Source organism: Salvelinus namaycush, chromosome 7, assembly GCF_016432855.1.
Source record: "Salvelinus namaycush isolate Seneca chromosome 7, SaNama_1.0, whole genome shotgun sequence".
NCBI classification, from domain to species: Eukaryota; Metazoa; Chordata; class Actinopteri; order Salmoniformes; family Salmonidae; genus Salvelinus; species Salvelinus namaycush.
In genome coordinates, this window is record NC_052313.1 from 25,194,187 (window position 1) to 25,215,532 (window position 21,346).

At 45.3% G+C, this 21,346-nt stretch overlaps 1 protein-coding gene across 2 annotated transcripts in view; it reads left to right on the top strand.

Annotated features, from left to right (window-relative positions):
- LOC120050401 (CYFIP-related Rac1 interactor B-like) overlaps nucleotides 1-15,571 on the top strand; it is a 35,708-nt gene extending 20,137 nt beyond the window's left edge. For both annotated transcript variants that reach the window (XM_038996987.1, XM_038996988.1), the window contains exons 3-12: nucleotides 4,898-4,980; nucleotides 5,401-5,522; nucleotides 6,093-6,198; nucleotides 9,679-9,818; nucleotides 11,999-12,076; nucleotides 13,240-13,356; nucleotides 13,488-13,567; nucleotides 13,759-13,885; nucleotides 14,015-14,085; nucleotides 14,750-15,571. In XM_038996987.1, the coding sequence (XP_038852915.1) occupies nucleotides 4,908-4,980; nucleotides 5,401-5,522; nucleotides 6,093-6,198; nucleotides 9,679-9,818; nucleotides 11,999-12,076; nucleotides 13,240-13,356; nucleotides 13,488-13,567; nucleotides 13,759-13,885; nucleotides 14,015-14,085; nucleotides 14,750-14,819 (984 nt within the window). In that variant the 5' untranslated portion in view covers nucleotides 4,898-4,907 and the 3' untranslated portion in view covers nucleotides 14,820-15,571. The remainder of the gene's footprint in view (nucleotides 1-4,897; nucleotides 4,981-5,400; nucleotides 5,523-6,092; nucleotides 6,199-9,678; nucleotides 9,819-11,998; nucleotides 12,077-13,239; nucleotides 13,357-13,487; nucleotides 13,568-13,758; nucleotides 13,886-14,014; nucleotides 14,086-14,749) is intronic.
- Nucleotides 15,572-21,346: the final 5,775 nt, after the last annotated feature.

Consider the following 21,346-nt stretch of genomic DNA (forward strand, 5'->3'; position numbering starts at 1 on the left):
CCCCCTTTTTCTCTGCCTGTCCGATCGGGCCAGCATCAGCGAGCTCCGGCGGGTCTGGGCCTGGCTGACTGGGCTAATGCGATGTGGCGTGTCACCCGGAGAATCTAGGTCAAGTTTAAAGCTGCCTCTCTGCTCCCGCCACTGCAGCACTCTGACTGACGCTCCTCTGTTTCTCCCCAAAATACACACCCACATGCACATCTTATAACCACATATTATTGACACACATTATACATCCTTATCTAAATACACATTTAAATAATTTCTATCAAATATGCACCTATATACATTTTTACACACACACACACACACACACACACACACACACACACACACAAACCCTCTCCCCATCCCCCCCTCGAAGCCCCAGGCGAGCGCTCAGCCTCTCCACGGCATTGGCCACGTGATGCGGCGGGCTGTCTGAGTCTGTCTGGAGGGGAGGGGAGGAAGGAGGGCGTTGTTTTCCCCCGCTGGCTGGGCATCACTGCCGTAGTAAGACTGGGTCGGCACGTGGATCCGCATGCTGCTGCAGAGAGAGAGCAGCATAGTAGTAGTGGAATGTCAGCACTATCCCCATTACCCTGCAGCCCTGAGCTGTTTTTCTAGGACACCTCTGCAGACCCGGAGCCTCCAGTCCAGGATTGTTTTGCTGGGTTTCCACGGTTGGGGTGGTATGGTGTGTGTGTGTGTGTGTGACTCTGGGAGGATCATCCTGGGGTCACCACGTTCAATGGGCGTGGCACTAAATATTGGGATCTTCTTCAGTACTGATGCAGCGGAGGTCTCATCACTCATGTTTTTATTATTCCTCCACTGTGTCTTTATCACAGTCCATTCACATTTTTACCTTGAAATAATCCAAACAATTTAGAATGTTTTGCGAGAAGGAATATTGTCAGTATGAGTATTTTGTGAATGATTTGTACATTGACACTTTTTTTTAAAATTTCACAACATGACAGCAATTTGGAAAATTTCAAGTCACAATTTGCTTAGTGAAATTGTTCAGGTAGTTCCGTGAGCGGGATAGTGCTGGGTGCTGGAAAAAATTCCTTCACTGCCTGTTCACCAGATCCCTTCGCTCCCCTCCCTAATCCTCTGTTTTTGTGGCATTACCTCATCTGTATTAATATATTCATGTGCGTTCATGTTCAGGTCTTACTACTGTACCATCTCCTCTCCCAGAGCTCGTGTCTGATTGGCTACCCACTTGTTTTCAATGGTACCAGCTTTTTGGGATTCCATGGATACAGCGCATGGTTGGGCAGAGCGGCTCAGCCAATAGGAGAGTGTCGTTGAGCTAGCGGTTGTGAGCAGTGCCCCCTGGCCCTAGACGAGCCCCCCCTCCCCTTCCTCTCTGCGAGCACGCGATCGCCCAGTGGGGGGGTCCAAAACAAAAACAACCCCACCCTGTCCTCTGTCCACGGGGTCGGGGCTCCTGTTAACACATCAGAACCTTCACTACCAAGGGAGGGGCATAAAACCACCCCCCTCCTGTCTCTTCTCTTGCATTCCTCTACTCTAAACACTTCCAATACTCTACTCCTCTTCACGCACCCATTATTTAAAGCAATTGATCATTACCACCAACCATTTACCATTTATCACTGGCACATTATAATTTCTACTGTACCAGTAAGTGTTTGAGATACACATGCATATATATATATGTGTGTGTGTGTGCGTGCTTTTTGGTTACCATTAATAGGTTTAGCTTTTCATTTGGTTTGAATGCGAACCTGGGGTCTGTAATTCAACGTTAATTTCTGCTGGCGGGGAGGAAAAAAAACTGAAACTGCCCTAATTTCAACTCCAACTTTTTCCGTGAACTGGAGGATCCTCTCTTGCACTTTGAAATGCGAAGCCGAAGCCACTGCAAATCCCCAGTCCTTAAAATGACCTCATTGCAGACTGAGCGAGGGAGCTGTGGGCCTTTGGTGCTGGCCCTGGCAGTGTTTGGCCATGCCCGTGTTTAGCTCGCTGAGCCTGATGGTGGCACCACGACCACGCCTCCTCCTGCTCAGCTCAGTCACTCAGTCCTCTACTGCCCCCTTTCAGAGAGGCAAAGGGAAAGGCGTAGGTAGCCAGGGCAAGCTCACTCACACTGCATGTAGGCTAGAGTAAGCCTATTCATTCAAAAGCAGGGTGAGGTGACTGCACCTCTCTCCTCCATCTGAGGATAACCAGCGGGGTGATTCCTCCCTTCTCTTCCTCTCAGCTATGTGGCTACCACAGGTACCAGGTAGTAGGAAGGCAGCCAGTGAGTTTCCAAGGAGGGGCCAGTGTGTAGCAACACCACTCAGGTCTTGTTAGTGGAGAGTGTTAGGACGGGGCCGGGCATGGCAGGAGGCAGGTGGTGCGGTGGGTCACATGGAAACAGGGTCAGTGTGCAGGGAGAGGGAGAGATTATTTATGATAGTGGCAGGGAGTACTAGTGTAGACACGGGTAGAATTAATGGGTCCTGGATGCCTGGAAAACATCTGGAAAATGGCTTTAAAAGGATAATTGTATTTATTCATCATTACTAATTCAACCACAAGAAGGGAATATTTTGTTTATTGTTACTAGCCTGTAGCTTTAACTTGCCTCTAGGCATCACTTTGTCACTTAGCTTGCTTTCTGCACTCACTCATTCACAATCCCTCGTTTGCAATGACTTTCGACTTGCAACTGAGTCTCACTCTGAGTTTGTTTTAACCTGCCACCGGTAATCAGACTATTCACCCTGTCACCAAGGTTACATCTCTCAGCCATCTTCAGCCTGTCACAAAGGTGTCACCTGGCTGTCACCGGTCTACCTCACTCTGTCACAACCTAGCCAGCAGCAGCACTTGAATGTTCAAGACAAAATGAGCCTTCCCTCTACCCCTGATCCAATGCAATTTCCTGGGAGTCTTGACCTTTTGTCTCTCAGCACGGTACAAACCGACCAGGTCTCTGTGCTTTCTACTTGTAGAGAGATGCACTCCGGCAAGGTGTTGTCTTGACAGGATGTCAACTCCTGATTACATAACGCACAGCTCCAGACGGGGAGACATTATGACCTACATCCCGCTGGCTGCCTGGCGTTTGGCTGGCTGTCTCAGCCTACGGCAACACTGCCTGTAGCGTAGGCAACACTGCCTGTAGCGTAGCCAAGTCATATAGACTGTAGGAGCGATCATAGACCAGAGTCATAATACTGTACGACCTCTCATAGGCCCGTATTCACAAAGCGTCTCAGAGTAAGAGTGCAGATCTAGGATCAGTTTAGCCTTTTGAATAATATAGTGAATAAGCTACTACTTAGCTACCAACGTGATCCCAGATCAGCCCTGCTACTCTGAGACGCTTTGTGAATACGGGAAACAGACTACAGTCATAGTAGGAGCACTCATAAACTACAGTCCAAAATACTGTAGCAGCAATCAGACTTCGACAGAGTCTGGGCTGTGTGACTGCTCCAGGCTGTCTGATTCTGCAGAACTGTACATGTTTATGCCCCCTATTTTCTATATTTTATACTGTTTCCTCAACATGGCTTTCTAGGGAATGACTCAGTGCTGTGACCGACAGTCTAAATTGTACCTCAGGATTGGAAAGTGTTGTACAGTAGCGCATACAATGTGTAGTCCTGTACCATACTCCTATTCACTGTCCTCAGTATGAGTCATTGGCTAGGAATGAACTTTGACGACATGCTTTGGAATAAGCTCAAACTAATGTGTTCAGCCCTGTCATTATTAAGAACATTTGTGTGTGTGTCTGTCTCTCTCTGCCTACCTGTCTGTGCACACACACACACACACACACGCACAACACGGGAGCCTCTCACCCACAGTGCCGACAGCAGGGGTTCCTTCTCCCACTGTTCCAACTAGATAAGAACTGTACAGCAGTGGTTTCCCTTGGCTCGGTTTGGGGTTGGTTTCACTGTGTTTTCCAGGTACTGGGTGAATCTGTGGCCTTCATATTGACAGCAGAGAGAGGCTGGGGAAGGATAGGGGGCTTAGTTCTCACACTACTCCTTCTGAGGTGAGATTATCTCCCCTCCCCACACGCCCCTCTGCCCTCCTTTTCCAGGAATCGACTGCCTCGCTTCTGGGAAATCTGACTGGTTGGAAACAACTAGAGATTACAATTCAGTGTTTTTGAAGCAGTGCTTTTTTTTGTGATTGGAATGTGTTCGCCTGAGTGCCTGTCTGTTTCCGTTTTCTTGCCAACCCTGTGTGGAATTGTTATACCAAATTGCCATGTTTTTGGCATAATAATGGTAACATGGAGCTGGCAAAAGTGCTGAAACAGACTCAGGCTAGGAAAATGTTCACCATGGGGGTTCATGTAGGATTCACAAACAGTGCAAAGTCCTGAATGTCTCACTTTTGTAGTGGGAATCAGATCATGATAAGACATCCAGGTCATTTTCCTATTGTAGAGACGGTCGGGATTTAAACTCTGAACACTGTTAGGTTAACGTCTGAATTTGTGCATGTGCAGGGTGTGTGGCCCTCCCTCCCTAAGGAACATAGAAGCTAATTTAACAGACTAGTTTGCATATAACGGCTGTTAGCAATCGCTAGATGTAAATGCTTATCAGGAGGGAATTGAGGGAAGCGGAGACGTCACACTCGGTTGGACTTCTTCTCCAAGGCAGAGCGATTCCCCTATTTCAGATACTATTTTAGGAGGGGGGGTGGGCTTTTTGGGGACATCTGGTGGGCCAAGGCTCGGCACAGGAAAACCACACAGGATCTCGGAGGGCCCATCTGGGGGTCTGGGGTTCAGGGGCCACTGGAGCAGAGAGGAGGAACAGGAGGGGGCACCAGGGTTGTGTGCCCCCCTCAATACCACCACACTTAGCTACCAACACAATGAAGTTGAATCTTATTGTTGTGTTTTCTCTATTTGTCTCCGCAGGCATCGTAACATGGGGAACCTGCTAAAAGTTCTGACTTGCACAGATCTGGAACAAGAGCCCAATTTTTTCCTCGATTTTGAAAGTGAGTTTCATTACCATCTCGCTCTTCACACTTGAGCTTCCAATCGTACTTGTTTTAGCTGTGGCCCTTCTTACCCCCTCGTCTGTCTCTGTTCTGCCCAGAGGCTACAGAACCTCATCTATTTCCCATTTGCATCACCAGCTATTCTGTTAGCTATGGCGTGGCCATTGACAAACACGATTTGAGAAAATGAATTACAATTTTTAAAGGAACTGTTTGACTTTGTCTTAGCTAGCTAGGTCTTTTTATTTTGTCTAAATTTGCACTAAGAATGGCATAATCAAGTTATTGGATTGTCTGGATTGGAATAACAATCAGAATAGAGATGTAGGTCTGCAGACTAGCGCCTCTTCACCTCTATTTGTAGACTCCCTCCCAGACGTAGAAAAACCCACTTGACTGTCTTCCTGTGTCCACTAGATGCTCAGCCCACGGACGCAGAACGAGAGGTGTGGGAGCAGGTGGACCTGGTGCTGAAGGACGCTCGGGGAGTCCTGGACGAACTGCAAGCGTACAAGGGAGCGGGTCAGGAGATTAGAGAGGTACAGGACTTTGGGAGAAGGGCCTGTTTCCTCAAAATATCTCAGATTAGCAGAGTGCTGATCTAGGATCAGGCCCCTCCCTCCTTGTCCAAGTAATCTTATCCATTATGTTCTAAAAACAGAACCTAGATCAGAACTCCTACTCTTTATGAATACGGGCCCACGTCAGGAGATCAAAGATACAAGACCCAAAATAACTCTTAAACATTCATTATAACTGGGTAGTTTGACCCCTGAATGCTGATTGGCTGAAAGCCCTGGTATATCATATACCACGGGTATGACACAACATGTAATTAGAGCAGTAAAAATACATTGGTATCCAGTTTATAATAGCAATAAAGCACCTCAGGATTTGTGGTATATGGCCGATATACCATGGCTAAGGGCTGTATCCAGGTACTCCGCGTTGCGTCGTGCTAAGAACAACCCTAATCCATGGTATAATGGCCATATACCACACCCCCTCGGGCCTTATTGCTTAATTATAGACCAGTGGCTTGATCAGGCTCCAGAAGGTGATTAAACTCTTCAGACTTGAATAAACATCTCGTCTTTTCTATCTGCCAGGCGATCCAGAACCCCGGCGACGAGGCGTTACAGGATGCGGCATGGGCGGCCGTGGTCCACCTGGTGGGGAAACTCAAGAAGTTCTACCAGTTCTCCCAGAGATTAGGTATGTCTGAGGCCTAATTTTAGGATCAGTTTAGCCTTTTTAAGACAACAATGAATAAAGATGACATGGACAGCTGGGGACCGGATCCTTGATCCAGCGCTCCTACTCTGAGACGAGTGATACGGCCCCAGTCCCGTGCTTCAGGTTAAATATGTAGCCCTATAATACAACACCCACACCTGACTGAGACTAGTGATGTGCGTCCTTCAGAGCTTTGGTACGCAATGTCCTAATGCAAAAGGTCATATAAACGCCTGTGCCGGAGGTTGACTAGCTCCAGCTTCTCTAGAGGTTACATGTAAGAGACACACCCCTCTTGTGACCTTAGCCGTCTGCATGCTCGATCACATCGGCGATATCGACTGCAGGAAATGAACACGCATTGCTCGCGCACACACTCCCAGCCCACACAAACAAATATGCAGCGCAAACCCCCATAGCTTTGCATTCATTAACATGATGCTTGCTTGCGTTGCACTCCGAATAGACCTGATACTCCCCTCCTCCCAGAGGTGAGGACTCATTATCATGGAGAGAGAGAGCGACGAGAGGGGGGGATATGACCCCGAGGGAGAGAGGAGCAGCCCGCCCCCTCCTTTTGCCGACCTTAACCCCTTAATCTAGTGGCGGGCGGCTGAGACTGCAGTCTCTGCGGGTGTCAGGGTGCTGGTTGGAGGAGGTGTGATCGGGTCACGTTAGCTTTCAAGGTCTGCATTATCGAAATGCAGACCCTCCCAGAAAAAATCTGTTTTTAATAGATTTCACCTGCATTCTAATTAAACAATCCAACATTTAAATACATGGCTCTACTCAGTGTTCTAGAATGCGTCAGTTCAAGAGGGTGCTATGTGAAAACAACAGTTTTCTTTATTCTATGTTATTAGAAGAATCATTCATCTGAGTGGTTTTATAGCCTAATATGCTTGTACTCGACAGTGTTGATGAAATACGAACATCATACTGTAGGTGCATTGGGAAAATGACGCGTTCGTGACACGCATTTGATTTAATTAATTCTGAATAAGATTTATTTGATTTTCATTATTTAATGTTCTCCATTGTAACCAAAATGAACAAATAATCTAACTCTGGTTCGAACTTTAGCAAACAAACTAGTCTGAAATTGGCCACAGAAACGTTCTCTACATTAAATGAGACCACTTGGCCTATCTTACCACCTCATCTCTCTCCCGCTGTTGTTCTCTATTGCAAAAATGGTGCGTGCCCTAGAAAAGTACAAATGTCGTGACACCGGTGCCCCCATTTTTTAAAACTGTCATTCGTTTCTCTAGGTGATCACTGCCTATGCGGTAGCGTTTCTTCATCAGAATTCAGTTCGTGAGCTGAGCGGGCACTGTGAACACTTCGGCAAATCTTGAATGAGAGTTCCTGTCACACACACACACCCATCCCCGCAGGCAGGCAGAGAGCAAGAGTGGGGTTTGGAGGATGAATGAGACATTTTGGATAATCGCAGCGCAGTAGGTCATCTCCCCGCTCCACTGCTCTGACTCTGGGGGCCACCTTCTCCGCCGACTGACTCCCCTACAGACAGACAGAGAGGATGACTGCTGGCTGAGAGATGACTTTATCAGACGTCTCTGTGTTATTACTCAATTTTCTGGGGGCGTATTTCCCAACATGACATTACCTTTGAAACAACCTTCCACAATATCATAACTGTCACTCATCATTCCTGCCTAATCATTTTTAGTAGCGCATCACATTTAGTCCTCATTTAAATGTGATGCTTCCACCAATGGACATCTTCAGGACAGGAGCCCGTTGACCGCAGGGTTGGAGTAAATACCCGCCGCCCTCTGATCCTCCCACCCATTTCCTCTCCCAAAGTGAACCAAGCTCCGCAGCAGCGCCCACCTAGTCTATGTGCCCGCATACCGCTCGCCTGCTCTGCCGTGACCTAATGGGATCAGACGTCCTTCCCCTCCTCCCCCTCCAGCAGTGATAGTGCCTCGATTCAGATACTAGGCCTAAACCCATCTCAACTTCTGTTTTGACTGGAGGGTGGGGGGTGCATCACCAAGGCCATTTTTAAATCAGCCCCCTCCTCGCTGCTGCAGCAGAAGCAATACACTGGCCAAAGCAGATGGGGATCAGGGGATCATCACAGAATAGCCAACGTGCTCAATTTACTGGACTGCTCTGACTGCACTGCCAGCTTGCATTCCGCCTCTGAAAAACCTCCCTCTGTGGATCACTGTCTCTGTTAAGTGAGCATCATGGCCAAAGGTCTCCATTTGTTTTCGTCCTGGCTTATGGCGGTGTGCGTATCTGTATATACCTTGTGCTGAACTGAAAGTGGTAAGAAACGAGTTGAGAGTAAATAGATGCTCAGCGTAATGATTGTGTGCGTCCATGCGGAAGTTAGCGTTATTGTGCAACCAGATTAGAGTGTGGTTTGGTTTGGTTTTTCAGGGTTATGTCATTATTGTAAATCTAGTCATCTTAGTGAGTCTAGACTGAGTCCTTCTTCAGTCTCTGACTGAAACCACATTTTCCCTCATGGACGGTTTTGTCATTGTTTATTTATGGTTAACATCTTAGTGCTTCCGTTGGCTATCTTGAGACATGGAAATGCAGGCAAATCATTTGTGTATCGATTGCGTTAGGTCTTCGGGAAATGCACAGTTTGCCTGGATACTAGTGGAGATTTAGATAAACAATGAGTAATGATAACTTACGGAGTATATGTGCAGGGGTACGAGGTCATTGAGGTAGATATAGTTAGGAATAAAGTGACTAGGCAACAGGATGAATAATAAACAGTAGCAGCAGCGTATGTGATGAGCCAGAAAAGGTTAGTGTCAACAGGGTCAATGCAGATAGTCAATGCCGCTTGCTCCATTGTACAGCTTGTATGTTACTACAGAACTGTGTGGTTTACCCAAATAAAGCCATGTGATGTCTTTGTGTTTACCTACTGTCTGAACAATGGCGGTAAGCCTGGATGAAGAGCGCACCCCCCCCCCCCTCTCTCGTTACAATGAGATAATTAGGCTCATGTCTCATCTCTATCGGATTAGGAGATCTTCCCATCCCCCACCCTCACCCCTAGAGACAGCTCTTCCCTAGGCACCTCTCCCCTCCTCAACCCCACATTGTGCCCAGGGCCCTATGCCAATCACCGCTCAATCGCATATCCCTGTTTTGTACAGCTACCCCCCCATCAGGGCAATTGTATTTGGCACACATTTGTGTCATAATGTACATGCCGATTGTTGTGTTTATTAGGCAGATATTTAACTTATCATTCAATCCACAATTGTACATTTTCTCCCCCTCTCCTCATCTGACACACTCTCCTTGTCCCTGTCTAACAGAGGCAGGAAATTCTAGTTGGCATACATTTTGATATCATGATGTTCTTCATGATTGTTATGTTTATTAGGCAGATATTTAAACTAATCATACACGACACACGACGGTCTCTAACACCCTCTCCTCGTCCGTGCGCTACAGAGGCGGCGCTGCACAGCCTGCTGGGACCCCTGACCAGTGAGACTTACGACGACCCCACTCAGCACCTGGAGCGTGAGCAGGCGCTGGCCAAGCAGTTCGCCGAGATCCTGCACTTCACACTGCGCTTCGACGAGCTCAAAGTACGTGCCATCACATCCCTGGCCTCCATTTTTACTCAATTTTGCATTCTCATTTCATTCATCGCTTGTTGTTGACCTAAGCTAGAGCTGCTGTTGGTTGTACATGGGTCACCTATTCCTTTTGGTAGCAAGCTAGCTAGCGCTGTCATTAGCATAACAAGGTGTTAATACCCTGTTAATTAGGTGTTAGTGCTGTACATGATTACGCCTCAGACCCTGAACATATAATAAGTATTTAATTGGTACGTTAGGATCGTTTCCTGGGAGTGCTGTAATTCTATGGTCTTCTACACTGCTGGAATGAATTAATTAATGAATGAATGAACAATGATGTTGTGGATAGGGAAGACTAATAGGATAGTAGTTGGCTGGGGCTCTTTGGTTGCATCCCAAATGGCACCCTATGCAGTGCACTACTTTTGACTAGGGTCCATAGGGCTCTGGTCAAAAGTAGTGCACTACTGTATGTAGGGAATGGGGTTCCATTTGGGAAGCACCCCTTATTTGGGCACCAGTCTTCAACACATAGAAACATGGTTTATAGTTGATCCCAGGGGGAAAAACCCACAGATTGCTTGTTTGTCTGAGTCGCAGACGATACTACAATACAACTCGCAAGGCCTCTTTAGGCACCCTGTTTCCACACACACTCCTCAAACCAGCACCCTGACACCCCCAGGCAGTCCGCCGAGACGCCCCAATTAGCCAGCCCCCCTGCCCAGTCTCCCCATACCCTGCATAGGGTCTAAAAGCATGAAGGTAGGGGGGTGCAAGGTGCCATGCCAGGCACCATTCATCAATCTTTCACTCCCCTTACCCCGACCACAGGCATTGACCTAGTTCGAACACTCACCCACCCGCCTGCCTCCTTTTTTTAAATATATTTTTTTAAAGCCACTCATTGGTGAAATGGGGCTGTCTGGCCCTGGCACTAGCCACTAGCACTGACCGTCTAGCTGTAGCTAAGTGGACATAGACTTGGTACCAGTCCATTATGGTGGAATTACTATACTGCTCGTGCCGGCCAGGCGTTAAGACACTGCAGGGCTAATAATGTGCTGCTAGGGGTAATTAGGGAGGCGTCTTCCTGCATTGGAGGAGCAGGAGGTTGATGTGCCGGACGGGGCCCACTGATTGACCAGTGGCTTATTGGAGGTCAGCTATGCTCAAGGCAAGGTCTAATGATCCTCTTTGTGGAAGGAAGGCAGCAGGGCAGAAGGCGGCAAACTTTTTGGCTCGTGGGCCACATCAGGATTTCGAAATTCAACGGAGGGATGCACAGGTTTTTGGGGACTGATTTGTTTGTCAAAATCTGAGGGCCAGAAAAAGGGTGCTTTTCAAAAAAAATACGTACTTTACTTTCTCAAATAAAAAATGGAATCAAATCCGCTAATGTTTTATTAGTCACGCTTCGTAAACAACAGGTGTAGACTAACAGTTAAATGCTTACTTACGTGTCCTTCTCCAACAATGCAGAGATGAGAGAAAAAATATTAAAATAGAAATAGTGACACAAGGAATAAATACAGTGAATAACTAACGAGTAGTAAGAACATGGCTATATATCTAGTTTTATCTACTGTATACTCTATCTAGTTTTAGACGTTCAAGAGTGGCATGGAGTGTTTTTTTTTTTGCTCATAAAAATAAGCCCCCCCATCCCCGTTTTTTAACATTTTATTTGTACATGTTTCTTTACTCAAACCTCCCACGGGCTGAAATCTGAGCCGTAGTTTGCCCACCCCTTCTCGAACCTGTACTGTCTGTTCAGCCTCTCGTCCTCAGTGTTGATGCTTCTGTCACGATGCCAAACACACACTGAGCCACTGCTAAAGGGAGCTAACAAGGACTTAATTCATTGACAAGTGAAAATAAATGCATTCTAGTTTAAAGGAATGGTGAGGAAATATCCAGCGGTATAAAATCCGCTTCAGTAAATAAATGGAAGATTTTAATCCTATCAATGTCCTTTTCGTTCCATCTCCGCCCCCAGCTATGTATCTGCCTCGTTTGCTAAAACATCCTGTCATGACGATGGTGCATTTGATCCAGAGAGCTGAATGTCTGCTGCCGCAGGCCGTGTGTTCTACCTTCGGACACACAGGCAGGCGCGCGCACACACACACACACGCATGCGCCAAGCCCTGTTTGTAATGTTCACGTTAATCCTTGTGTTGCAGATGACTAACCCTGCCATCCAGAATGACTTCAGCTATTACAGGAGAACATTGAGCCGCATGCGGATCAACAATACACCGGTGAGCTGACGTCTATAATCTATGGGGCTGATGAGCTCCAGTTTGGTAGTCTACACCACAGACCCTCTGGGATACGCCCCCCCCCCCCCAGACAGACCCTGTGCCCTATTCCTCTACCCTTCCTCTTCATCAAGCTCAGCAGGAGGCCAAGTGTTCGTCCTGCTCTACATGGGGCCATTAACATTACAGGCTATATAGGGGCATTAAGGGCTGTATGACAACTATTTCATCATTAGATCTCGCACTTAGTTTGTCATAAATACATTTAAAGGCAGTACAAGTTAAGTGTGTTATCTCTAACACACACACACCCCCCCCCCCCCCCCCGCACCAGTCATTTTATGGGGAAAGGGACATGTATTGGAGCACCTCAGGGCTCAGTATTATGTTTCCTGATATTTTAAACGATTTGGAATGCAGTATTGTTCAGATGAGAATATTCTTGTGATTTAGTATGACAGGTGTCCAAAGGACAATCCAGACTCCTTTCTCCACCCAGCCGTGCTTCAAAAAGACTGACGGGATACCTTTTTCAGTGACACCAGAGAAAAGTCTGAATTTTTCAATAGCTCTTTTAGTGTATAAAATGAACAGAATTCACTCTTGTTCTCGAGACACACGTCTGTGTCTGGCCTGCAGCAGCTTTATGCCATTACGCAAATGGCCCCCAGACGGTCCAACTGTTAAGACCTGTCACTGCTAGAGCCCGTCTCCGATGGCACCATTTTCCCTTGATGGGGCACTACCCATAGGGCTTTGGTCCAAAGTAGTGCACTATGTAGGGAATATGATGCTATTTGGGACGCAACACCATCTCTAGCTAGCCACTGAAAATTCCCTCCAGCTCAGCAGTACAAAGGAGCATTACTTTGCACTCAGCATTCACGCACTGACTACTGGAATCACTGAGACATTTTATACAAAGACACGAGACGTATCTGTTCTGGCGGAAAATACATTTGTTCTTATTCAAACGTGATCATTTTTTTATGTGACACGTCTTGACGTTCTGGGGGATTATTCATTCCGCATTAGAAAATAAAGGCAGTCTTTAAGGCAGGAAAAGCATCTCCTTGCCATTACTGAACATTTTTCTCGACCAGCAACTTCTGGCTCAATAATATCCACGGTAAACGGTGACTTTTTTTGTTTTGTTTTTTCAGGCAGAGGGGGAGAATGAAGTCAACAACGAGATGGCCAACCGGATATCTCTGTTCTACGCCGACGCCACGCCTATGTTGAAGACATTAAGCGACAGCACGACAAAGTTTGTCTCAGAGGTGAGGGGTTTCACAGCTTCCTTACCTGGCAACCTTGACATTTGACACTTTTCTCATTAGTAATCAAATTGACCAATACAACAATGCCGTTTACAGAAGAAAAAAAACATCCCCTCTTTCTGTTTGCTCAGAATAAGAACTTACCCATCGAGAACACGACAGACTGCCTAAGCACAATGGCGAGCGTGTGCAAAGTCATGTTGGAAACGCCGTAAGTGATTCCTGTCCTCACTAAATCAAGATCATGTCATAAACTGCAGATGATCTGGGCCCATATTCTTAAAGCGTCTCAGAGTAGGAGTGCTGATCTGGGATCAGTTTAGCATTTTAGATCATAAGGAATATAGTTATATGGGCAGGGTGGACCTGATCTATATCAGCAATCTGTGTCTGTGTTTCCAGGGAGTACCGAAGCCGCTTCACCAGTGAGGAGACGGTCTCATTCTGCCTGCGCGTCATGGTGGGCGTCATCATCCTGTACGACTACGTGCATCCTGTCGGAGCCTTCTCCAAGTCCTCCAAAATCGATGTGAGTGCAGGGAGGAGCTATGTTCCTGCATGCTCCCAGTCCCAGAGGATTGGACACGCGTGCGCACACACACACACAAACACACACACAAACACTGATTCATCTTACATGGCGTTTTCTGCTTCCTAGATGAAAGGGTGCATCAAGGTCCTCCGAGATCAACCGCCCAACAGCGTAGAAGGCCTTTTAAACGCTCTCAGGTAAGGCCCAGCGTTTCTGTAGCATCAACAACTCTTTTCGTTAACAGAAGACGTTTGACTGAATATCATTGCAACCTTTTTCCCCTCACACTTTAACACATGCTTATTGTGACATAAAATACAGCCATATTTGGCCACTTTCCCTTCATTATTATTTACTCGGGATTCAAATCGATATGTCTAGTGTTTTGAGTTAAATGTTGAATCCCACAGTTTTAGATTTATAGAAGATCAGAGAGGATTACATTTCTTTGACCCCTGGCCCCCTACTCTTTTCTCAAATCTAAGTGGCTGACACCTGCATCTGTTCGCAGCTGACATGGCCATTTCCATGGCAACCACACTCACATCTGCATATCACACCATCAGGGCCTTCGGGCATACTCAGTCGCTTTCCTCCAGTCGTGTGAGGTCACTCCAAGGCCTCCCGCCTCCAGCCCTCTTTTCTCTCTCTCGCTCTCTCTCTGTTTGTATGGGATTGCACCTCCGTCTATGAGGGGAGACTAGGAAATCAAATATCAGAGCTAATAACTGTCGACAAGGCTTTCTCACACTCTTGACACCCTTTCCGGTAGAGCAGTCGTGTTACGTTCACAGATCCCCGAACTGATCCCTCTGTCTTCATCCGTCTTGTCTGGTCTGTCGATTCATCTGTCCCTTGCAGGTACACAACCAAGCATTTGAATGATGAATCGACCAACAAGACCATCAAGAGCATGCTGCAGCAGCAGTAGGACTGATACTCTGGTACAACCACTCGCCTCACACCCGGTTCAGGAGACATCGACTCTCTCTCTCTCACCAACGACGTCGGTGCACAGAATGTTTTTTTTTTCCTTCTTGTTTTCTTTTCTTATAAATGGAGTAAGAGCTGCATCTCCGCCCCCTTTTTATAAAGCAAAATGCTACTGCCGTTATGTACGTCTTTTCTGTGCCAAAAAGATGTTGCTGAGATTTAAATGTTTTCCATAAAAGCCATACAACAATATGGCAGCTATGGAAGCATCATTGTGGGTTCAGTTTTTTATTTTATTTTTTTAAATAGTTTTTGTTTCCCTGTGTAAGGGATGGGAGTGCTTTGACTTGAAAATTTAAAAAAGAGTTATATAGAGAAATATATTATTTTTGTTTGATTTATTATTTAATATTACATCTTCTGCATGACGAAATTACGTCTTTTCCTTCTATTTAAAAAAACAAAAAACGTATGGTTCAAGTTTAATTTGTCCGCTTAATTGTATGTTTTAATGTTTTGTTCTCTGAATGGTACTCGTCGGAATTGAGATTATTGAAAAGATAGTACTGTTAGTGTTTTATCTTTTTTTTTTTATAGGTTTTGATTTGTTGTATGTCATTTTTCATAGTTGTATTTTTTATTTTAAAATTTCAAACTGTGATGTGTGCAAATCAATTTAAAATTGGGAGTCTGTACTGTTGTTAACAGTATGTTGCCGCTGGAAAAAATAAACAGAGAACTTGTTTTCTACAAATTACTCTCTCTACTTGCCTCTGCAACTCTTCTAGAAAACAGCATGTAGTCAAACGTAGGTAGGGTGAGAACTTTTCAACAACCAATTTCTAGTTTAGATTGGCAATTAAATCCATTACAGGAGGTTTGACTCACCAAACAGACTTGCTAAAAAGAAAAGAATAACATTAATTTGTGAGTCAGTATGGAGTATACATTTAAATGGAACTACAATGAACAGCTAAGACAACAGATGAGTGAGTCACGCTATATCTGCCTCCACCAGTTAAGTATTATCTACACGCTACACATGGGAGGCAGGGCCAGGAGGGGTCATCTAAGGCAGGGTTTCCCAAACGTGGTCCCCGGGCACACAGCTGATTCAAATAACAAACTCATCAAGTGTTGACTATTTGAATCAGCTGTGTAGTGCTAGGGCAAAAAACAAAACATCCCCCCCAGGACCGAGTTTGTGAAACCCTGGTTGGTCTAAGGCACATTTACATTTACATTTAAGTCATTTAGCAGACGCTCTTATCCAGAGCGACTTACAAGTACATACATTCATACTTTTTTGTACTGGCCCCCCGTGGGAATCGAACCCACAACCCTGGCGTTGCAAGCGCCATGCTCTACCAACTGAGCCACACGGGACCATAAGGCACGTGTGGGCAACTCCGTTCCTCAGTGGATGCAGTGTTTTACTGGTTGCCATTCTCTAAATGATTTAGACCTGGGTTTTAAGAGAAAGAATTCTTATTCGGGATCAATTTTGCCTTTTCGATCACAATGAATAAGAATACATGAATATGGGGGACCTGATCCTAGATCAGCACTCCTACTTTGAAATGCGTGTGGGGGCGTCTTAAGTTACTGCACAAACATTGCTAATTGTGGTTTGAATGAATCTGGCTCCAAGATAAAGGAACAATTTAATATTTGATTAATATTTGATTTTAAAACATCAGCGAACTAGTGACTTGAGGCTTAAATGTTAAAATTGGACTTTAATGGCACATAGGTCAACATTGACATATCCAATGTTGTGCGGTCTTTTTGTTCGTAATGGAACACTTCTCTCCTTGAAAAAATGAGCAGGATGTCAAACAAATTCCATGTCTGGCCCATTCATTCATTCATAGGAAAGATAATGAGTCATCCTGTTTGACTCATTATCTTTCCCCTTATATAAGCTCCTTGTCTAAATGGGTCATTCTAAAAATATCTGGAGAATGATCAGTGTACCTCCCTCTCCCTGTACAGTGCATTCCAGGGATGTTGCTCAATTCTTTCAAGATCCTCTTTCTACATTTTAACGTTTTCCCTCTCGTCCTCTCATTGCTAAACCATGTGAAGACCCGAACAGAAGAAACACTGAAATTCTTCCAAACTGGCTTTTCTATGACATTGCCAGAGAGAGAGAGAGAGAGAGAGAGAGTAAGTGTGCGTGAGAGAGGGGGCTAGTCCTTGGGTGTGTACTGCGGTATTATCTGCAGTATGTTCGAGAAACATTCAGGGTCAGAGAGAGCGAGAGAGGAGAAGAGCATGTTGATGGGTGTGTCCCTTAACTCTGCAGCATCACTGCGCTGGCAGAGACGGGGGGAAAGGAGAAGGGAGGGAGGGAGGTAGAGCAGGCTAGCGTTGGGTGGGGTCTTACATGCTTTGGAAGTCCTTGAAGGAAGGACAAAATTGAAAGGAGAGAAAAGGTCTAGGATGTGTAGTGAAAATGGAATGCGTAGCCTTTGCCCGGCCCTGCAGCTGTATCAAAGCACCACAGTTCAGATGCTAAGTGTATGACACGCTCGTTGGGCGTGGAACAATCTCCCTTAGAATAGCAGTCCGTCACCCTGACAACCTCCCAGCGTGTCGCGGCAACTTTCGTCTTCTCCGGCCCCTCTCCCACTGTGACCCACAATGCAGTACCTCTCCGCTCTCCTCTCTCATCAGTTATCACGAGGCTCCCACGGAGCTAAAGGAGGAACACAGCGATATCTGCATGAAAGCACCCTTTCTCAGTGGGAAACTGGTCAGATCGAGATCTAACGGTCTGGTACTGTTGTTTTTTGGTTTGTTGCGCATCAGCCACGACCAATAAGCCGCGCTTCTTCGAGGATTCCACAATTATTGAATTGTCAGGATGTTACATTACAAAATGCTAATTTCCTGTAATTGACATTATTGTTAGCCTGTACTGTGCAATGTTATTCCCTGGTGTTTTCATGGAACAGAAAATAATATTGAAGATAATGACCATCAGGGCCTCCTGCCAAGCTGAGGGAACAAAACAGAACATACTTACAGTGGCAGACACACAGGGCGACAGTCATCATAGCCTTCCCTTGGATGAGGGCTCTCTAGAGGTATTCTGAATTAGAATGGCAGTCACACCCCACAGCCTTATAGATTTCTTTCACATGACCCCCATCACTCATTGGGGGTTTGGGAGCCTGTCACCATGTGGTTTGCATTGTCACAGCACTCTGAGAAAGGATTGGGATACAGTTGTTGTGGTAGACTATATTTCAAGGTGACTGATATGGCTTCCCTGACAGCCAGTGAAAGGGCGGACAGAGGTCAGTCTAGGGTTTGAAACGGCACATTTCTGTCTGATTTTCTGATCATGCATGACGCCTCAAGATAGATGGATGACAGTTTGACCTGGGAACTAGATGATGGAGAATGTTTTATGGTACCCACAGAGTGTATATCATGCCATTGATGGTGGTGGCTTATCCTTCTCTGAAAGGACTTAAATAGTTTTGATCACTTTCTATCACTTTGGTATTGAATCAGGGCAGGTTATTATTATAGTAAATGTATAGTACTGTTGTTATTACTAATGGGAAACCTGTTGGTAATGCTGACCTTGAGGGTGAAGGTCTCTATAGTCATCAGTTCCTCTGGTGTGCTTAACGGTCCACCATCTCTTGCTAGAATACTGTGTATAGTACAGTGTATTCTCAGATCAGATGAGGGCCATAATGGTGACACAAAACCCTGGTAAACCACAAGCTGTAACTGTCTGCTACCCACTTTCACAAGATATAGTACCGTGTGACCTTTCAGTGCAGTGTGACCACCAAAAGTAATGTACTATCTAGGGAATAGGGTGCCATTTGGGACGCAGCCTCTGACACGAATGAGCGTTTGAGAATTAGCTGTAAGTGTGTCCTGTCAAGGTTGTCAAATCGAGTAATGAGAAGTTACAAGACTGTGTTTCTGGTGTGACTAATCAATAAAGAGTTGATTTGGGCCCTCACCAGCCTCCTTAATACCCAAATGACAGGGTTTATTAACAGAGTCACGCTTTTCAGGCAGGACGTCAGGGTCAACTAACGCTGTCCAGTCCTCTCCTCCCTCGCTATGCTAAACAACGTCAAGACTGTTTCACATGGGATGTGGTTTCGAGGGGCCTCCGTCAGTTATTTCAACAGGGTGTGAGAGATAACATACAATTAATTCCACAAGTGTTTGTAAGCGATGTTCCCTCTATGCTGCGTGTGCGTTGGCGCGTAGTAGTCCTGAGACTGCAGCGCTGCTCCTTGGACTGTCATGCAGACGAAATATCAACCCACAGAGAGAATCACGGGATTGAACTTCACTCAACTGTCTAGAGCAGTGTTCGATCTCCAAGACATTCCTTGTCGATCGGCAAACATTTCTGTAAAAAAACACAACGATAAAGCCTCGTGTTCCTATTTGTTTTTATTTGTCTCGTGCTGTTGGCGGTAGGTGCATCCGATTCAGGGCCCTGCGCGCCGGGTAGGCAAACTGTTTCCATTTTGAATCATTTTATGTGTCTGAAGGTACAAACTCTGCCTTCCCGGCGGGCCCGGAGAGCAAATCAAGTGCACTATAGGCCTACCGATGGATAATCGGATGGCTCAGATTACCGTGCCTGCAGTAACGTAGCAGGCATAAAATAAATCTACTGCAAAATTGATACTGTGAGCTTTCTAAAAGTTTAAAACCATGACTAGAGAGACTGTCAACAGCAAAGAGCTGCTGTTTTTGAGTGAATTTATGTTTAAGTTCTTACTCAGCACTGTCAACACTTTGTATTCAACACTTAAATATTTCCACTCAGCGCTACAACAAGCACAGCAGCAGTAATGAATGAGGAAAGTGTATCTGTAGGCTTGCGTTGTTGTTATTATTAGCGGCTTGGGTCTTTTTTAATATCGATTAATATTTCACTTCTCTGTTCATAGGAGTAACAACATGAACTTGTGCATGAGCCAGAAATAATGCAGTGCGACTTGAGTTTCGCCATCAGCTGGAAGACTGTGTCCCTTCTCGGTCAGTGTCAGTGGAGGAAAGGGAGAGCAGAGGGACAGGCACCATCAGCCCAGTAAAATATAAATAAAAAGCTAATTATTTAAATGTATGCTCACTCAGCTGTGCTTCACAAGTAATACAACAACAGATCTATTACCGCTGTGATCATATACATTTGGGCTCCCGAGTGGCGCCGCGGTTTAAGGCACTGCATCTCACTGCTAGAGGCGTCATTACAGACCCTGGTTCGATTCCAGGCTGAATCACAACCGGCCTTGATTGCGAGTCACATAGGGCGGCGCCCAATTGGCCCAGCGTCGTTAGGGTTTGGCCGGGGTAGGCTGTCATTGTAAATAAGAATTTGTTCTTAACTGACTTGTCTAGTTAAATAAAGGTAATATATATATATATATATATAGCCTACCTCATTATTTTTTGTAAAATAAAGAACGTCCAGAACAACAAAAGCCAATATGCGGTGATAATGTATTGGGCCTATAGCTTACTGCACAAACCTTATTGCTACAGTACTGTTTTTAATTGATTAATGTTGCATAGGCTTACATTTTTTAAGTAATGTAAAAAAAAAAAATCTGAGCGTTAAATCTTGGCTTGCATTTTGACTCAGAAAGTGATCTTGACTCAGAAAAGGTTGGTGACCACTGTTCTAGTGGTTTTCCCTTTTAACACTGTCAACGTTTCCCTTTACTGTGGCAATTTTGATCGAATCAACGCAATATTTGCCACTTTCAGTGGAACATACCGAAAGAAAATGAACTATGCAAGAGATTTTGTTGTAGACAGAATGCATAGGAGTAGGATTCTATTGCATTGACAGGCATGACTCAGGCACATACTCTACACAGACCAATGCGGCATAACTAATCAGAGCTGCAGTAAGCCTATATGCAAATAGACCATTACCATATATGAATATGTGCCATTTACTTTGAACTGGACTATGTTTACAGCATGAGCGGTCGTGAGTAGATGCGCTTGTTTTGAGATCAAAGCAAGAGCTGCTTGTAGCCACGTGTGCACATTTTGTTCATATCCTTTGCTAGTTAGTGAGTTATTAGCCCAGTTATAGATAATTTGTTGTCAGCAATAGGGGAGTAATTGCTTCCTACAAGAGCACAAAACATGTACATTTCTCTACATCTTTGAAAAGCGATGTTGGTAAATAACTTTTTTTTGTCTTAAAGGGGCAGTGTTGTATTTTGAGACGGGCTTGTATAAACTACATAGCCAATAGGCAGAAGAAGGCATAATTTGTCTGATTCTCTGTAATAATGGTATGGGAATAATAATAAGTGGTTTCTTGCATCAAACTATACAACATTTTCAGTTACCTCCTTGTCTGAAGGACAAGTGGATAATCAGGTTAATGTCAAGCCCTACATATATTTTTTTAAAGTCTCATGGAATGTAGACCTACATTGAACACCACACATTGGCTGCTGCTGTCGGCTGAATGATAGAGCAGCTATTTCCATGTTAAAATGTTACGGTATG